This window comes from Euprymna scolopes, chromosome 8 (assembly GCF_053919585.1).
Source record: "Euprymna scolopes isolate OS-2025 chromosome 8, ASM5391958v1, whole genome shotgun sequence".
NCBI classification, from domain to species: Eukaryota; Metazoa; Mollusca; class Cephalopoda; order Sepiida; family Sepiolidae; genus Euprymna; species Euprymna scolopes.
The window spans coordinates 104,880,986-104,899,960 of NC_136489.1; the positions used below are offsets into that span (position 1 = coordinate 104,880,986).

At 32.6% G+C, this 18,975-nt stretch overlaps 1 protein-coding gene across 1 annotated transcript in view; it reads right to left on the minus strand.

Annotated features, from left to right (window-relative positions):
* The window catches only part of LOC145283928 (SCO-spondin-like), a 157,633-nt gene that overhangs the window by 53,142 nt on the left and 85,516 nt on the right, over positions 1-18,975 (minus strand). The window contains exons 21-26 of the mRNA XM_080133028.1: positions 14,022-14,118; positions 10,980-11,125; positions 6,700-6,762; positions 3,943-4,023; positions 1,678-1,925; positions 777-957 (exon numbers count right to left, since the gene is read on the minus strand). Coding sequence (XP_079989154.1) covers positions 777-957; positions 1,678-1,925; positions 3,943-4,023; positions 6,700-6,762; positions 10,980-11,125; positions 14,022-14,118 — 816 coding nt within the window. The remainder of the gene's footprint in view (positions 1-776; positions 958-1,677; positions 1,926-3,942; positions 4,024-6,699; positions 6,763-10,979; positions 11,126-14,021; positions 14,119-18,975) is intronic.

The window sequence follows — 18,975 nt, forward strand, 5'->3', positions numbered from 1 at the left end:
GAAGCCCGATTATCTGTTTGCACTACGCTGATAAGTATCATAGCGTTACTTGTTTCTTTTGTGAAGACAAAAATATAATTTCTAAGTAACTGAAACAATTATGACTTAAGAGTTAATTAAATTTCTTTGTGTATGATATGTTTTCAAATCCGTTAATATTAAATAAAAATGTGACTTTTAGTTTATAAGGCTATACAAGAATTTTTAATTGAAAATAAGTTTCCGATAAAGTTAATTAAGATTAAAAATAAGCTTAGTTTTAGGAATTAAAATTCCTAGACTAAAGAGAAATTTAATAAAAATAATTGAAATATTACCTTTCGGGCTACAAATTACAATATTGAAGATTAATAATGAAGGAAATTCTGTTAGTTAACTGGTTCCATATCGAACCGGAAGTTAATTGTTTTAAGTGTTGTCTGCTTATATATGAAAATTTTCTGTATATATATATCTACATGTCTTTTTCATAATATTTCATATCGAAGGTAAGACTTTTACTGTTATATTTCCCTTGAATAATGATTGAACAAAAACTTTTAAAAGATATCAAGTATATTTGTACTAAATTTATTCCTTATATTTTTAATGTTTCATAATACCTGTTTTTCATATATTTAAAATACCATTCTCATTTTCTCATGCTTTGGTTATTTTGTAATGTTCAAATCAAATTCCGTCCGTTTTATTCAGTGTAAAATAAATTAAATTACAATGATATCGAACATGAAGCTGACCATAATATATTTGAATAGATACGAAACACAAAAACTCACTTGGGATTTCAGTACATATTTTGATGGAAATTTGTACTTTAACCGGGGTTCCACGCATCTCAGGTACAATTGTAATTCTCACTCTAGTTGCAGATGTATCAGACGGAATATTAACAGGCTGATTGGAGGGTGCTGATGTTCGACTTAACGGTATCACAGCACCTCCTTTCGAAGTTTTAGTCTGCAAATGACAACGAAAATGACATTAATACAACAAAATTTTAAGCAATACAGTTTTTTTAATTCCATTTAATGACATTAGTTTAAATAAAAGGAGCTAAAACGACATTATACTAAGATTTCATTATTGTAAAGAAAAGAACAATCCTCTAAACAAAACAAGAATGAAAGAAAGAAGCTTATATAATCTATTATCTTTTTGCAGGATGGGGGAGTGATAGGCTATTATCTTTTTGCAGGATGGAGGAGTGATTACCTCAAAAAATTAATGTTTACAATATTTTTATGTGGCTGAAAACGGTAATTTTTTAATAAACATTCGAGATATTTGAAAAGTAATAAAGAGAAATCCGAAAACAAATTCAAAAAGAAAATAAACCAGAAAAGCAAGCCTTGTAATTAAAAGTGGCAATAGAAGAGGGAGAAGTTAAATCTTCTATATAGCTACTATGTTTTAATCCCTACTGCTCATCTGAAGAGTGCTTCATGTCATATCTGGTGCAATTCTATCGAGTAGAATTCTAAACTTTTAATGAACAACAGACAGACACATACACACGTTCAAAATGCCAGTTTATCATGTAGATTACTGATTATGTTATTAACGGGAGTTGTATTTATTTGATTATGTATTATCTCGGAATTTATTTTGATGTAACACACAAACAAAACCGAGTGTCATCATTAACTGCATTACATGTGTATAGGAGAATTAAATTACCTGTGGTAAACTGATGAGTTCAACAATGTATTTTTTTACATTGAAAGCATTAATTAATGCAATTTTACCACCGTGCGACATAATCCCGACGTCAATGGTGGCTACTCTGTCGTTTGCCACGTCTGTGAACCATCCTTTACCGGTCGGTCTTACATCACTTGGATCTCCCGATGGATTCGGTTCGAGTGTGATGTTCTTGTTTGGTAATATTTGATCATCTTCCATTCTATCCACCATTGGACATAATACTGTAAATAGATAATCGTATAATGTATTTTAGAAAGCATTTCTACAAATCGCATTTATATTATATAAATGTTTGGTAGTAAACGATATTTTCCATCTGATCAATATACATGAGGATTTAAAACGAAGACTTTGTAGTTGATTAATATAAAAAGCGCTTGTATTTATTTTCACTCCAACATTAATGCAATTTAAAAGCAACCGTGGAACTTGTTATGTATGATGTTTTGTGCACAATTTTGGTACATCAATGTAGTGAACGACCCGCTTTTCCATGATATTTTATGGGCATATTCTGGTAGCTTGCATAAACCGCTCGAATATACCGAACACTGATCATATTTTAAAATGCTAGAAAAAACCCATTATGATAGTAATTTCAATAAAGAAAAATGGAAATATAATTAAAAATATAAACATCAACCTAGGGTAAGTTTCATAAATATTTATTTTTTTTGTAAAATAATATGTACCAACAAATGAAGACATTTTTTTTTTTGTAAAAATTGTTGTTTTTTTTTGTAAGAAAAGTTTTGGAAAAAAATTAATTTTTTATGGGAGATTTTTTTTCGTAAAACTGCTTTTTTTTTTTTTTTCAGGAATATGTTTTGTGAGAAATGTTAGTGTTTTAAGTAATTTTTTATATATTTTGAGGGGGCACGAAAAAAAATTTTTTTTTCGCATAAAGAAATGTTTTATTTTGCAACTCCATTTTTCTATTACGGTTAGAGAGTAGACTATTTGGGAATATTTTCGATTAACAGAAGAACAGTCGCCGACAGCACTGCCAAGATTTTTAAGGAAATATTCCTGGCAAATGTCTATTAGGAAATTCTTTCAATCGGCCTCGGTGTGCTCTGAGCCGATATGACAATCTCGCTTTAAATTTTGTATAGTTGCATTGTCGTGAGACCACATTTAGCCAAACGCACACAACATTTTTACACTGTCGTCTAGTTGAGCGATTTTTCATTGGTTGGGCGATTCACAATATTCCGACAGTTTATGTAAGCTACCAGAATGTGTTGAAGCAACATTTATGGAAAAACATGAAAAATGAGCACACATTTTTTCCCTTAATGTAAGAGTAAACAGACAAGCAAGCATTGAATAATTGACTCATCGGCCACGAGAATAGTTTAGCATATGAATACAGTTTATTAGACTAGTTGTTCGAGATGCGTTCACTTAAGTATTTTTTTGACACAGTTAGTTTAATATTTTGCTATTCGAATATGCTGATAGACGTTCAGCTCACCAGTCCGAAAGGAACCTGCTATGTAGCGTGCTACTTTACATTCTATAGCTGAAAAAATAGTTGCATAGGTACGCTTTGAAGAACTAGTCCAACGAACCGTATTCATGTACCAAGCGATTCTCTTGGTCATTAGACCAATTACTCAGCATTTTCTTGACTGGTTAAATTAAGAAAAAATAGTACATCAAAATCATGAATGCAACTCACACATTTAGTACAGAAAGAAGGCATGTTTGGAAAGCTTTTGAAAAAAACTTTTCTACGATGTTACTTTTTCAAGTAATGCATGTATTCTGACCTTATTTCCCTTTTCCAGATTTTATATTGTGGTATCAGTTGGCATATACTTAGCGGCTTGCATTGACATTCACTTTTCCAGTGTGTCTTTTCGTCTCTATTTATCAGCTGGTCGTTCTATAACGCTTTTTTTAGGTATATGCACTTGTTTAAAACATAACTTTTATCAAAATGTCTGCACACTGAAAGAACATTTTATGCGTTAAAGCAAACCAGCCTGGGATATTTTATTTGAAAAGATTGTTGGTTCCTTCATAGTTATGCACTCACAACCGCCCCAAAACACATACAATAAAATAAAATATGTTGCATTAACCATCACTCAAGAAAAGTATTAGGTTGATGCAAAAATAATGTCGTTTTTTATCAGATATATATACGTCAAAAAAACGACATTATTTTTCCACCAACATGATACAATGCTAAACAATCAGAAATCTTACTAATTCGTAAAGATGACTTACCAGGAGGTGTGACAGTAGTTATTGATGGTGTAGTGGTCATAGGTTGTGAAGGTGATACCGAAGTAGGATATTCAGTTGTCACTGTAGATTATAGAAGAAAAACTAGAGAAAGTATCATTTTGGAATGTATAGGAAATAGCTATTGCCCACGGCATTATATATCAATGTATTTTTTGCATATAAATTACAATTAAACAAAATAGCAAATGAAACACATTATTTCTATAAACAAAACATTCTTTGAAATGTGAATAATAGGGTTAATCTACGTGTAACGAGTCGAGCTTGTGTAGTTATACAAAGATTTTGGGTTGTTGCTTTAATAGCATAGGTGCCTTCTTATGAACAAGCATGTGTCCTTTTCTGATGATTTCGCCACTTACCTACTTCATCAGAGGAAAAATAAACAATTTATATTCTATTATCTTTTTAAGCTAAAGTAACATTTATATAAAAAAACATTGTTCTTATTTAAATTACGATTTTTTGGCTTATTCTTGCAATATTAAAATCATTTAAATGTAATCATATCCATGCAAAATTGACATAAAAGCTCTATTATTTAACATAAAATCAAGTCATCAAGATTTTCGATTGTAGACTTCAATAACATTGCATCTGACAGATCGATATTTGATTCTGACAAGCGAGTTCTTCTTTTTCATGTTTACATCTTATTCGTTGCACGAGCATTATGTATTTTGTTTCAGTTTCCTTCGGTCCAGAAATCGGTAAAATACAGATCTTTTTCTTTACAACTCTGTTTCTGCTTCCATCATTAATTAAACTAAAATTCGTCATTTGTTTATCCATCTTATATACCACATAACCAAGTATATTTGTTTAAAATAAATATTAGTCTACTTATTTCTTACAATTATTTAATATCACAATAGTAGGTAGCATCTTTTAAAATGCAGTCTTCATTTAATGTTTAGAGCGATTTCTCGTGTCCATCTTGTGCATAATGAAGAAGAAACATACTTCCTATATAAATAAAATAAAATCTTGTTTACATACAGATATTTCAAAACAAAATACTAACACTAACTCTGAAGTAAATGAAATAATTTTTCAAATTTAATAAAAATAACAAATATATCCTTACCGCATGACATTGGAGATTATTCTGTACTTTAAAACAGATGCATACTCCTTCTCTTTAATAGTTTTGGCATATAAGAAAATCGTTCATTTGGATTAATTTTTGAAATTTAACATTGATATTTGGAGTAATTACAAACTAAATAAAATACAAGGTGGAACGAAAAAATTGTTGTCATAGAAAAGACAACAAGATTCCATTTCCCTTTGATGAAAACCAGTTTTCTTTTTTGTCGCAGACCATCTACTAGTTGGCAAGTTGTGTACAAATCCCAAGGGCGATAGGAGCCTTCTATTATGTCTGAAAATGATACAATGTTCAATGAGCGAGATCCAATTTATGACAACAGGACCATTGCCAGCACCCTCAAAATGCATCGCTGGATTGCCACAAATGACAGGGACATGCCCAGGATGGTGAAAATAAAGTTTCCGGCCATGGTTATGGTCTTTGGTGTAGTTTCAAATTAGGGCCACATAATGCCATCTCACATCTCCGAACACGACTTAAAAGTCAGCACCAAAGTGTACCTGGATGTTCTGAAAAGTGTGGTGAGCCCCTGGTGCAATCAGGCAGACACTGAGTGTGGCAGTAAAACTCAGTGCCGGCCTACAAGTCCAAAGAAACCCAGGCTTGCCTTCAGAAGTTCTACGTCTTTTGACCCTTTTCTCACTGGTCCCCCTCCTCCCCCTGACTACTTCGTTTGGTCATACGTCGAGAACATCACCAACATGACCTCCCACAACACCAAAGCCAGCCTGCTCGCCGCCATCCGCCGAGTATTCACCAAACTCCCGCCAGCGCTTGTGGAAAACACATGCTCCCAGTTCTGAACCTGTATCGAGGTGGTAATTGAGGCTAAAGGCGACTACATTGATTAGATGTCTGCTTTACAACATAATCTGATTGATTTTTACAATAAAAATTTAAAAATAAAATTGTAGTGCTTTTTTCTTTAGGTCGACACTTTTATCGTTTCACCAAGTAATGTGAGGTTCAGAACTGGTAACGCCATTTTTTTAATTCCTAATTCTCTCTTTAGTAACGCCAGGAAGAGTACTCCTAATTTTTCAAAAAAGGAACGTTGCTGAATATTTTATTTATATTTTTCATTGAATTGATAAAATTTGTTCAAAATTATGTAGAACATATTAGTATTATATAAAAATCATTGGCAGTTAATGCTGTCAATTATTAAGTATGAAATCTAACAATATGGCATAATCACATTGCCACACCAGTTTCTGCTAGATCATCAAAGTTAAGCAATGTTGAACCTGGTCAGTACTAAATGGGTGACTATTTGGAACTTCCAGGTGTTGTATGTGCTCTCTGCTTATCTCGGCATTGTTTCCAGTCGTCCTGGACTTCACCTTGCCACTGGACTCTCGATTCAGGAGAGGTGTGGTTGGAGATTACACAACACGTGCCTCACAATTACATGCACAGCTGCCTCTACAGGGGGTATCGTTTGTCTTTGAGACTGAACAGAGGCATTGAAACTAACAATTTATTGTCATTTATGATTTAAATTTCGAATTTTAATCACTTTTAGTATTAATGATGAATTGTAAAATTAAAAAGGAAAAAATTAGATACATTTTCACTTGGCCTCAAATATATTTTTTCTGAAATAAGTTTCTATTACTTACCTGTGCTTGATATTTCAGGTGTCAGGGTTGTACTGATAACCGTCATGTATGTTGTGGTTGAAACTGAAAGTGATGGGGAGATTTTAACAAATATAAATCTCTATTTATATAAAGTTAGATCTGTAAGTTGTTGGTAAATTTTAGCCGAATCTTCACCATAGTGAAAGTTACAAGGAATACATAATTAAGATTGGCAACATTTATTCATTTAATTATTATGCCTTTTCGCATCTTGTACTTTAAATTTAATATCTGAGTTATAACTTATAATTATTTTGGGATACATTTTTTATTATTAAAAAATAATAATTCTCCCTAAAGATAAAGATAAATTTATCTTATTATCTTATATGTACAATAAAGTGAGATTTGCTATAATAAATAGAATCTGCATATAGAATTCGGCTTTGTATGCACTTTAGCCCAATTATGGATGTGTTTATCCAAAACAATTTAGGTTTGTTCGAATTTGCTCTCAGCCGTTTTCTCTTTGCATACTAATTTCAGTTTGTGAGTGGGAGTGACTCACAAGAATAAGTCTTCATTCTTAGATCCAAAATAGTTTAAGAAATATGACAGAAATCTAGTTAAGCTTTATTTTTTTCGCATTATGCCTGCTATCCGTTCATATCATAATAATCATTACATCTAAAATCAATTTAATACAATACTAATACACACTTTTTTTAAAGATACATGATACAGAATTATACACAATCTTCTTTCTAATGACGTTCTTAGAATATAAATAACAAAACGTCCTCTAAAATTATTTGTTTTAGATATTTAATAAACATTATGTAATATGCATGACTGTTTCTGTTCTTGATCTATGTGTTGAGAAAAATGAAAAAATTCATATTGATCGTTATAGCAGCTACTCCCCTTGCGGATAAACCTTACTCTCATGCTCCTTATCATGATCAAATCCGAGTTCTTATTTGTCAGTTACCACAGTATTGTGTATTTGTCACATTGTACGAGACAGTAGGCCAGTTATCATAGAAACGTACATTGATTCACATATGCACATTCTAAGTTATAAAATAATACTAATATTCCAATAATTGCGTGTAGACGCTATTGGCACCTCATTTAAACACAGAAAAAATCATCGCCTCTACTTATATACGATACTGCGAGGATGGTCTTTCTTAATTATGAAACAATACGAATACATTTAATAATTAAATGAAACCATGATTAATACACACAGATAGCTAAAAGTCGAGTAAAAATGTTTCAAAAGTGGAAATGGGGTTTCTTGGATGCTTCATAATTTTTTTTCACAAGCGACGCATGTGCACAGACTCTGCTAGTCAAATATGAAATCATATTTGGTATTTATAATATAATACTGTACGCCTTAAAAGAAGTAAAACATAAGGCGATTATTAGATAGGAGTTTACAAGATGAAAATGAGCTGAAGATTATGTTGAAATACTTTAAGATTAAAACTTTCGGTCGATGGAAAAGCACACTTGGATCTATGAGCAAAATATATATCAGTTCCAATCATAAGTAGTTAATTATTAATTAAGTTAATTTATAAAGTTGAACAATTTATCGCACTGTCAGATTAAAACACAAAATCCATATTCATGATAGAAAATTAATAGTTTTATAATATACTCATTAAGTATATGCGATCGTCATCGGAAGGTTAATTAATATGCAAAGTGCCTTATAAAATACATCTCATTATTTCAATATTTGTTTTTATTGTCTTCTAATTCAATAAATATTTTTATTTTAGTATATAGCACATATATTTATTTACCAATACTTTTATATCGTCGATAACAGCTTAGCATTTTGAACGATAAATGTCTTTTCGGTTCTTTTCTGGTCATTTCCTTTTGGGCTTGTGATTCTTGGTTTTCTCAGTTTTCATGTAGTTTGACCAATAAAAAGGGTGTCGAAATTTGGTCTACTTTTATTAACTGAGACAAATAAAGATGGATCAGAAAAGAAATAGAAAAACATAACTGTTATCAAGTGAGAAAATCTTTATTATGTATTCTATTTTCCCCTACTAATTTCACTTATGATAACTAAATAGAACACCATATTTATGAACTGCATTTCAATGGGGAAGAAAAGTTTGCCTTCTAGTCGCTCACACACAAGGTGGCAGCAGTCTAATCTTGTTTGGCATCGACAAAATTTTACATACCACATTTCATTTCACTATTGTATTTTGGGACATTTAATTTAATAGAATATTAAACTGAAAAATAAAATAATTTATTAAATTGACTAAAAATACTCTAAACAACCTCCATATATTTGTTTAGGATGATATCCAACTTATCAAGAACCTTGATGCTAACAAAGCAACGGCTCCTGACAACATTTCAGGCATTGTGTATGAAAATATGCAGCCAGAACTATCTCATATCCTAACATAGCTGTTCAATCACTGCTTAAGGGAGAGCTGCTTTCTCCTTAGAATAATTTTCAGTCTGCCTAGTTTTTAAAATGCTGGAGATTTTATTTTAATTCCATTTTCACAACCAAACAGGCACAGTACCACTTTGATGTAGAGGGCTACTATCGGGGCCATAAGTTGCAGGGTTGCTGTATAGGGAGTTGAGCAGCAAGATTTCTGTTAACATTACACTTGAACTTTTGCATGTCAGTACAGTTGGGAAAGCAGGAACCCAGAAGAGCATTCCAAAGTCTAGCAGTTCTGGGGAAGAAACTATTAGAGTAAAAGACCTTCTTACATCTAGGGATCTCTACTGTGTAGCGGTGAGATTTTGCAGCTTGTTGGGTTTGTCAGGGGTATTTACGTCGAGGGGGTACAAGGGCTTGCAGTTCGTCAGAGCATCCAACATTAAAATACTTGTAGAACAGATAGAGGGATGCAACATTTCGTCGATGGGACAGAGGCTGAAGCCTAGATGACAGTTCAGGACCTATCAGGTTGTCGACTCTCTTTTGAACCTTGTCCAGGAGCGAGAGACTAGAAGTGGATGCACCAATCGAAGATTGAAATCTCAAGCACAAAATTACAATGCAACAACGCCGACATGACTCAAGGATATATTCCGGACCCACTTTCTTTCATAAATGATATTCAAAATCATATTCTGATATAATTCGTTGATATGTATGCAGGCGATATAACTCTCTGTGCAATATTTCTATAAGCATTTTTAATCAAGATCTTTCTGATTTCTTCTCTTTCGACCATGAACACGTTATGCAATGAGTTAATGTGACTTGTTGCTTTCAACACCTCAAAACAAACCTTTTTTTCCTTTTACTAATGCTCGAATCCACGTTAGGACTCAGTTGAAGTAAATGTCTCCCCATAATAAAACCCCTTGCCTTGATAAACTATTGGGACTGACTTTAACTCCAGATCTGAAACAGAAGATGCACATCAAATCTGATTGTACCGTCCATTGAAAAAATTGAGTCATTCTAAGTACCTTACTACTGATTAAATGGAAAAGTGGAACTTGGTTTAACTTTCAGCAGCATCATAACTCGCTTTCCTTATTTTGTCCTTTAGTTAATCATGAGCAATATTTCTGGATTGGAATCTATCCGTTCAATACTTATAATGTTGGTTAGTTTTAAACCATGAAGTGGCATTTCTTAGCTTCTTACATCAAGTGGCTTCATATCATGTCTAGAGCAATTTCCATTATTTTAAAAAATGTTTCTACCTATATAAGAGTTAGATATATATTGCCATATCTGAAGAAGTGCAACTCAGAACATTATTTCTTTCTTTGACAGTATACAAAATCGACTTTGCAATCTAATGGAGGATGATCTCTTCTCTTCCATAAAGAAGAGAAGTTGTTAGTATTTCTCTGCTCTATATTTATATTCATTGTATATCCTCGACTGAGCTTCAATCTTTGAATCGCCGGGTAAAGCATTCATAGCAAAAACTTGTTTAATTACCACCAATGCAAATATTGTTGCCTTTCTCTGTGTACCCAAATTCAAACTGAACTTCAATGAACAGAGTCTCTTTCCAAGAATTTCACATCTGTGAAATATAATACGACGGGATTGATTCTCTGCTCACTATAATATGATCGTTTCCAGGTCCAATGCCAACATATATTTTTCAAGCAATCATTTTAAATCATCAAATTCTCCTCTTTCTACACATCGTTTCAAATCCTCTCATAGTATATTTTACCATGGAACTGACGATTCTATTCACTCTTACTATCAGGTGGCTTTTGGCTTTTTAAAAAAATATTAGTATAAAAATAAAAATAAAAATGAAAAATAAAACTCTTATGCTTACGGCAATTGAATTCATCCATTCCCGAATAACAATCATAAACACCGTCACAAAGCTGTGTTTTATTGATACAATGTCCATCATCACATTGGAATTCCTCGTCGGTGCACTCACAGGTAACACAAGCCAAAGACCCAGACTTGCAAGTACTAAGTGGTATAAATTCAAAATAAGATCAGATTAGCATTTAAGAACAAAATTAATCAAATGATTCAATTTATGAAGTTGTCATTAACATTCACAACTAATGAAATTTAAAAAGAAGTAGAAAAAGAAATTTCAGATATGAAATAATATTTTATAGTGAAAATTACGAAATATCTTAAAGTAATTATACACGAGTTAAAAAATTACGTTAACCAATACATTTTTTTAACCTTCTCCAAATGTATGCTATATTCATGAAAATAAAAAAAGCAGTTTTCTTTCAATTAGAATAACATACTGAATGAAACTTTGGATTATTTTGATTATTTGCACAACTATTCAAATTTTAATTGTCATTCTCACAACATTTCGGCAGATACAGTCCTGGTCAAAATCATAAGACCACTTAAGAAAGTACGCGTTTACGCATATTATCGAATTTTTAATCAAACAAATGGTTGAAATCATTGCCAAAAGGGAAAATATGATGGAAAAAAATGAAATCTGCTTCATTTGAAACCTTAACCCTGATCTAATAATTATTTTTTAAAAAACAAACATTTTCACCTGGTCAAAATCATAAGACCACTTTAATAAAATCGGCTAGTTTTGAAAAAATGAATACGAAAAGCTTTCTATGTTACTAAAAGCAACTTGTTAGTGGATAAAAATCATCTTATTAAATTATAAATGGCAAAAGGGAAACCATTATCAGAGTTTTGAGAGAGGAAGGATCTTTGAGCTTAATAGGGGTGGACTCTCCTATAGATCCATTGCAAACGAAGTGAATCCTAGCAAAACGGTCATCACAAATTTTTTAAGAAATCCAGATCAATATGGGCACAAAAAGAATCCAGGTCGACCAAAAAAAAAAAAATAAAAAAAAAATAACCCCATCACTGGATCGCTGTATCAGAAGAAGTTTAAAAAATAAAACTCCATTATGAGCTCAAGTCGATTGAAAAGCCAAACAGCAGCAGAATGTAGCCCTAAAACCATTAGAAGGCATCTGAAAATGAAGGGTTTCAATCATTTAAAGCGACTGCAGAAACCACGTCTTCTTGAACAGCACAAAACTAACCGACTTAAATATACCGCCAAATACCAGACTTGGGATGAAGAGAAGTGGGAAAATGTAATTTTCTCCGATGAGAAAAAGTTTAATCTAGATGGTCCAGATGGATTTCAACACTATTGGCATGATAAAAATTTGCGCAAAGAGACTTTTTCAACTCGGCATAGTGCAGGAGGGTCTTTAATGATCTGGGGTGCTTTCTCGTCAGCTGGAACCCTAAAGTTGCAAGTAATGAAAGGCCGGCAAACATCATTGAAGTACATTTCAATGCTCGAAAATGCTTCTATCAGGACTGAAGGTCCACGTCTGTGTGGAAGAAATTGGATTTTCCAGCAAGACAACACTGCGATATACACTTCTCGACAAGCACAAGAATACTTTTCTTCAAATAATATAGAATTGTTAGATCATCCAGCATGTTCTCCGGACCTCAATCCCATTGAAAATCTTTGGGGATGGATGGCAAAAGAAGTGTTCAAGGATAGAACCCAGTATGATTCGATAAAGGAACTTTCTGATTCAGTTTTCAGTACATGGGATAAAATTCCTTCACAACTGATAAAAAACTTAGTCGCAAGCATGCCGAAGAGAATTTTTGAAGTAATTCGTAATAATGGAGGCTATACTAAATACTGAGACCCTTTTTAGTAATTTATAATTGCCTTTTGTTAGATAAATTATAAGTGGTCTTATGATTTTGACCAGGTGAAAATTTTTGTTTTTTAAAAAATAATTATTAGATCAGGGTTAAGATTTCGAATGAAGCAGATTTCATTTTTTCCATCATATTTTCCCTTTTGGCAATGGTTTCAACCATTTGTTTGATAAAAAATTCGATAATATGCGTAAACGTTTACTTTCTTAAGTGGTCTTATGATTTTGACTAGGACTGTATTATCTCTAATATTCTTCAGGTACGACTTGTTGAACTCGGAAACCTGTACGGAATTACAAACATATATCTTTATGTAATCCATGTTGGGCCATGAGTCAGCAGTACAGGTGATACAATTACGATTTACTCAAGACTTCTATCCAGTCATGACTCATGATCCGAGAGCAAATTACTTCCTAAAGAATACAAATCATCAACCCTCATATAAAAATTTACGAAACATAATATCAGATTGGCGAAAAGTAATAACTAATTGCATACTGTATACTGAATATCAACGGTTATGGAAAAGGACTTTATTTAGGCCTGATGATCTTGAGGCATGATTTTTGTGGCTCTGTGAAGAAGATATTGTTTTATCTGTATGTGATGTTATATTCTATTACCTGATATAAAGAAGGCCAACAGTCGCTGGATGCTGGTATCTTATGTTGGTTATCAAAGGAGCTCCTGCCTATCATATCATTCAGATCATTATTTTGAGCTCCACAGCTTTTATACTTCTTTGCTAATATTTTTTCATTGTTTTGTTGACATATGTGGAAATGCCAGCTCAAGACATATTGTACATTTGATTATGTTACAAGGTTAGGGTTTATTTATTCAATATGTAGGAATAACAGCACAGTGCCATGCACATTATGCATGCTAGATCTTTATAATAAAAATGTTGCCCAGCAGAAATCAGTTTTCAAACCTATATTTATAGGAATCTTTTCATTATATCTTTATATTATTGACTGTTTTTTGTCTTGCAAGTAGTATTTTCAACTCTTTATAATAAGTATCTTCATGCTTTGTCTGGAGCGATTTCTGTGAAAATAATATACACGTATAGAAGATAAAGAAAAAAAACATTTGTCATAGAAAAAAAATGTTATCGTTTAAGGAAAATAGCAAACACACCAAAGCTACATGAATAACTTACCAATTCTTACAGTTATGTATAATGATGACAGTATCTGCTGGATAAAGTTTGCCATCTTCTAAACACGGACAATCCTCTTTTGGGATGCATTTTCCTCCTGGTTTGAAAAAAGAAAACATTTCTTCCTTTATTTGGTAAATTTATCAATATGGTTATCATAAAATTATACATCGTACAAAAGACGATTAAATATAGATTCATTATTGTGTGTTTAGAAATATCATAAGTGAATTGTATTAAAATCAATTCTAAAATAAAAACGTGGATCAATTCGCAAAAAATTGGACTAATTCGCAAAAAAAAAAAAAAAAATTAAAAAATAATAATGATAATGTCGTTCATGAAATTACGTTAGCTGATATTGGGCTTAACGATCTGAAAAATAGTCTTTTTTCTCTTGATAAAAGAATTTTTACAGGGGAATGTTTTATGTTACACCGGTAAAGGTTACACTGGTGTAACATAAAATATTCCCCTGCAAAAAATCTTTTTTATCTATAAGGGAACAAAGACTATTTTTAAGATCGAATTTTTTCGATTTTCGATACTTAATCGGATGAATTTCTGTACAAAACATATTTAAGAACATTACCAAAACTATAAATTGCCTTTGTGTGAAATTTGCAACAGATAGCCTCACCCATTTCAAAATCTATGAGGAAAGAACTCAGACACACACAATTACCTTTAATATAATAGTAGATATATATTGGTCTTTTAGATTTGTATGGCTAGATTCCTTTCCTCTTATCTATTTACCTGTCTGGTACTAAAGGTATTTACATTGTTTTTTGTTTTTTAATGCATCTTTGTTCCCATATAATTTTATATGTTATTAACCATATCACTGAATAGTTCTTAAAAGAGTATTTCTTATTCTTCTTATTATTATGTACTTCTTCTTATTATTAATGTACACACACACACACACACACACACACACACACACACACACACACACACACACACACACACACACACACACACACACACATACACACATAGTATCTTTCATTTATATATTAGTAAAATAGTAACTGGATTCTATCTACATTTCTTAATAAGGAAGTGATATTTTTCACTGCAGAGCCATGTATTAAACAGCTGTTCTATTTTTAAATTTTCGAAACAGTTTCATGATAAACAGCTGATTATCTCCATTTTCTTGTTTACAATTTAAATTAAGATTTTTTTCTCCACTGTTATATATTAAATCGCCTTTTGGAATTGTGGGTTTCTTTGCAGAAAATCAGCTTGTCTAAATTCTAAGTCTGTGATAAATTGATACTTTGTAATCCTAGGAATTTAAATTGCATTTTTATTTTATTTTAATATATTTTTAATAAAATACTCAATGTTTGAAACTCGCTGTGTGTCTGTTTGTAAACAAAGTAGTAGCTCGAGCACTGTTAAGCGATGGACAAATGCTTATTTAATAGGCATTTGATAAATCATTTGTAGGCACCGATCCATAGTCCTGTGGTTAGAACTGCTGACTGTTAATGCGATAGTTGTAGGTTCGATCCACAGCTAGGGAAAGGTGCTAGTCTAGCCACACTGATGAGTTGTTATACAAGGAAACTGTACTGTATGTGGATGACTATATGTGTGTGTGTGTATATATATATATGCATGCATAAAAGCAAACGCTGTTAAAAAGAATAAATTTTTTTGCATAATTATATCCTTTTCAGTTGTTCAATTTTTCTAATGATCTTTTTTGTATTAAAAAAAAAAAATAATGTACGTTTCATATGTATCACGAACGTTATTTTTATTATTTGTCATTTCACTTTCAAAAAGCAAATTAACAGAAAGTTCAAGAAATGAAAAGAATTTTAAAACATAGCCGAGAAAAGCACACGTGAATTTGTTGCCAAAAGAACAGTCTCAAACTGTTCCAGGAAAGACGTTAAAAATTTAAATTCTGTAATACCGGGATTAGCGTCACAGAATAAAATTGAATTACGTTAAGCTTTTTAAATGTTGTTACTGGTGTGTTTGAGGTGTTCAGTAAGTGGTTAGTATCTTTGTTAAGAGAGCTCGCCATGTTCTTTTTTAGGACAGCTCGTCTGCCACTAAACCTCACCTGGCACTCAGATCTCACCTGTGGCTCCCCGTAGCTGTCGCATGCAACAGTGGCCACACCCTGGGTACTAGATTTGGCGAGCTTGCTAAACCAGGTGAGGGTAGTCGATGGGCCTCAAACCTTCAGTGAGTTAGAATTGGGCTTCATCAGCCCTACTGCATGCGAAGCCTGACTCCCGGCGGATCAAGCAGATCCAACAATTGTGAAGGTGGTGGCAGCAAGTGTCGTTGGAGCGCTTTGAGTAGGATGCGGTGCCCAAAGAATTCCTGGACATCCACTACAGCCTGGCAGTCTCTCGTCATAATGGTTCTTTGTGCCACTGGATCAAGACTTCCCAGGCCAAGAGAGTGGGATTGCCCCTGTGCACCGGCATTTTGTAGTGAGGACACTATAAAATCTTCACGCACAGATCAGTTTTGCAAATCATTACCGATTACCGATCTATCTACACACACCCTTCAAGTCTTGCGGCAATGGGAATGTGACAAAAACAATAAGTGTAGGTGAACACTGGCGGTTGCAATCACAAACGAGGGAGAGGGTTAGAAAAGGTACCTAAGATAAATGCTTGCCCTTCTAGTGTCTGGTCAGCTTACCACAGTTAACTGACTCATCCTCATAGAGGTTGAACAACAATGCAAAAAATGAAACTGGTTTCATACATAATGTTATTAATTGTAAATGACTGAGCTTTAGTAAAGATACTTTGAGTATTCATTTTTTTAATTGGTTTCAGAATGTATTATTTTTGTGTTATTAAGAAGTTGCATGGTGAGGTAACATGTAGTGATTGTAAAACCAATGTAGCTATATAGAGTTGTTATTATAAGAGTTACATTCTTTCAAAGGGCATTTAAACTTATAAATAACATTGTTTTTTTTTAATGTCTTATGAGTTGGGGAGGAGTTTCTTTTTAGTACAAGATTTTGGGTTTTAAATTTCTTATAGTAAGTAATGAGTCTAATTTTATCATTATAATCAATTGGGGGTATGTATCCGTGTAAAATATTTTTATGGCTTTTTCTATTTAATATGAAGTTTGGTTGCATTTGATTTATATATGTATATATATATATATATATATATATATATATATATATATGTGTGTGTGTGTGTGTTGCAATAATGTTGTTTTATCGAGGTGTGGTAAATTGTAACAGGCATCGATATATGATTAAATATTTATTTAAGATGCATGCATAAGAGATGTGTGTGTTGCCTTAGCACCCAAGACTGTTTTCCTCATTCCAAGATATTACAATTATTGCGTATATGTAGGCAACCGAAAATACAATTACTGATTACTTAGGATCACTATCTAGTCATGACTGAGGGAACGAGAGCATGTTTCTCCCAATGAATTCAATAAAGAAATTCCGTGCAGATTTTCCAAGTCGGACAAAAAAGATTCCTGAGTTCGACAAGATACATCTGAAGAAGGTCGGAGGTTACATCGACCAAAACGTTGTGAAAATGACACTCAGGATGAGAACAATAAACCGAAGAATCCAAATAATATGAATAAGCAATCCTCATCTAAAAAATTCTGAAACGTAGTAGTATCTTTGTTGCTTATATTTTTTTTGGCATATATATTTCATGACCAGTTCTTGTTATGTTATATGTTGATTGTTTTGGGGTTAATTGATGTGAAATATTGTTTGTGTTAGTGTGTCCAGTTTGTGATGAGGTGATGTGATCATTGAAATGAACATTTATGAATGGATGTTTCATTTGCTTTTATTTGGATTCTGTTTTGTCATTTTAAGATCCATTTGGTAGCTGAAAGATGTATGATTTCGGTTCTGCACATTTACTCAGGACCATTGCTCGTTTCCATCTCTCTGTTTGGTTATCCAGTGTATGTACATATTGTGCAGCAATTATCCAGTGTATGTACATATTGTCCAGCAATTCGATCAAGTGCTGGTAAATCATGAAATGTTCTGTTATGATACATTTTCTGCATATATTATCTATGTTCTAGTTGTTCATGGATGTGATTCAGGGAAATTCTTTTCGGGAAATTCTGGGTTTGGAATTTTTGCAATTATGTTCGATCCCATAATCTCATTGTTAAAACTTTCAGTTGGGCTTGAAAGTTTGTGGTCAATTTTTGTTGTTGTTGGTAGGCATAACATTGATAAGTTATGATCTCTTCAGGCTTGCTTTGATTTAATGTTTTTTTGACTGTTTATCATTCAATAAAACCATTCGCTCTTGGGAACTTTAGATATGATGTTATGTGATCGAATTGCTATTGCTGAGTAAATTCTTTGAATGCTTCACTGGAATATTGTGGTCTATTGTCACTAACAACTTTGGTGGAAATACCATGTTCAGAGAAAAATCTGTTTCATTGCTGAGATGATCATATTGCTTGTAGTCAGGCTACTCATTTTCTGTATAATTGGAAATTTGCTGGAATAATCACAAATATTATGTATTCTTGATCATTACAGTGATACAAATCAATGCCAACAACTTAATATGCTCTACTGGGGATGTCATGTGGCTGCAAAGTTGCCTTTGGTTGTACTGGAAGGTTTTCTTAACATATAAAACATTTCTACATCAGCATTAATCTTATTCCAGTGTACAGTATTTCTGGCTTGAAGATGTGATACATTAACATTTTGATGGCTGCAATGCAGCTGGTCAAAAATAATAATAATAATGATCGTTGACTAGTTTATGATGATACCATTATTGACAAATAGTTCATTTCTGTATGACCAGTATGACTGTATTGCTGGTGGTATCTTCTTAATCGAGTCTGGCAATCCTATTGTTATGATTTTCTATAGTTGAACGAATATGAGATCACCATTTATTTCCTTTCTTATATCATTTAGACACTCACA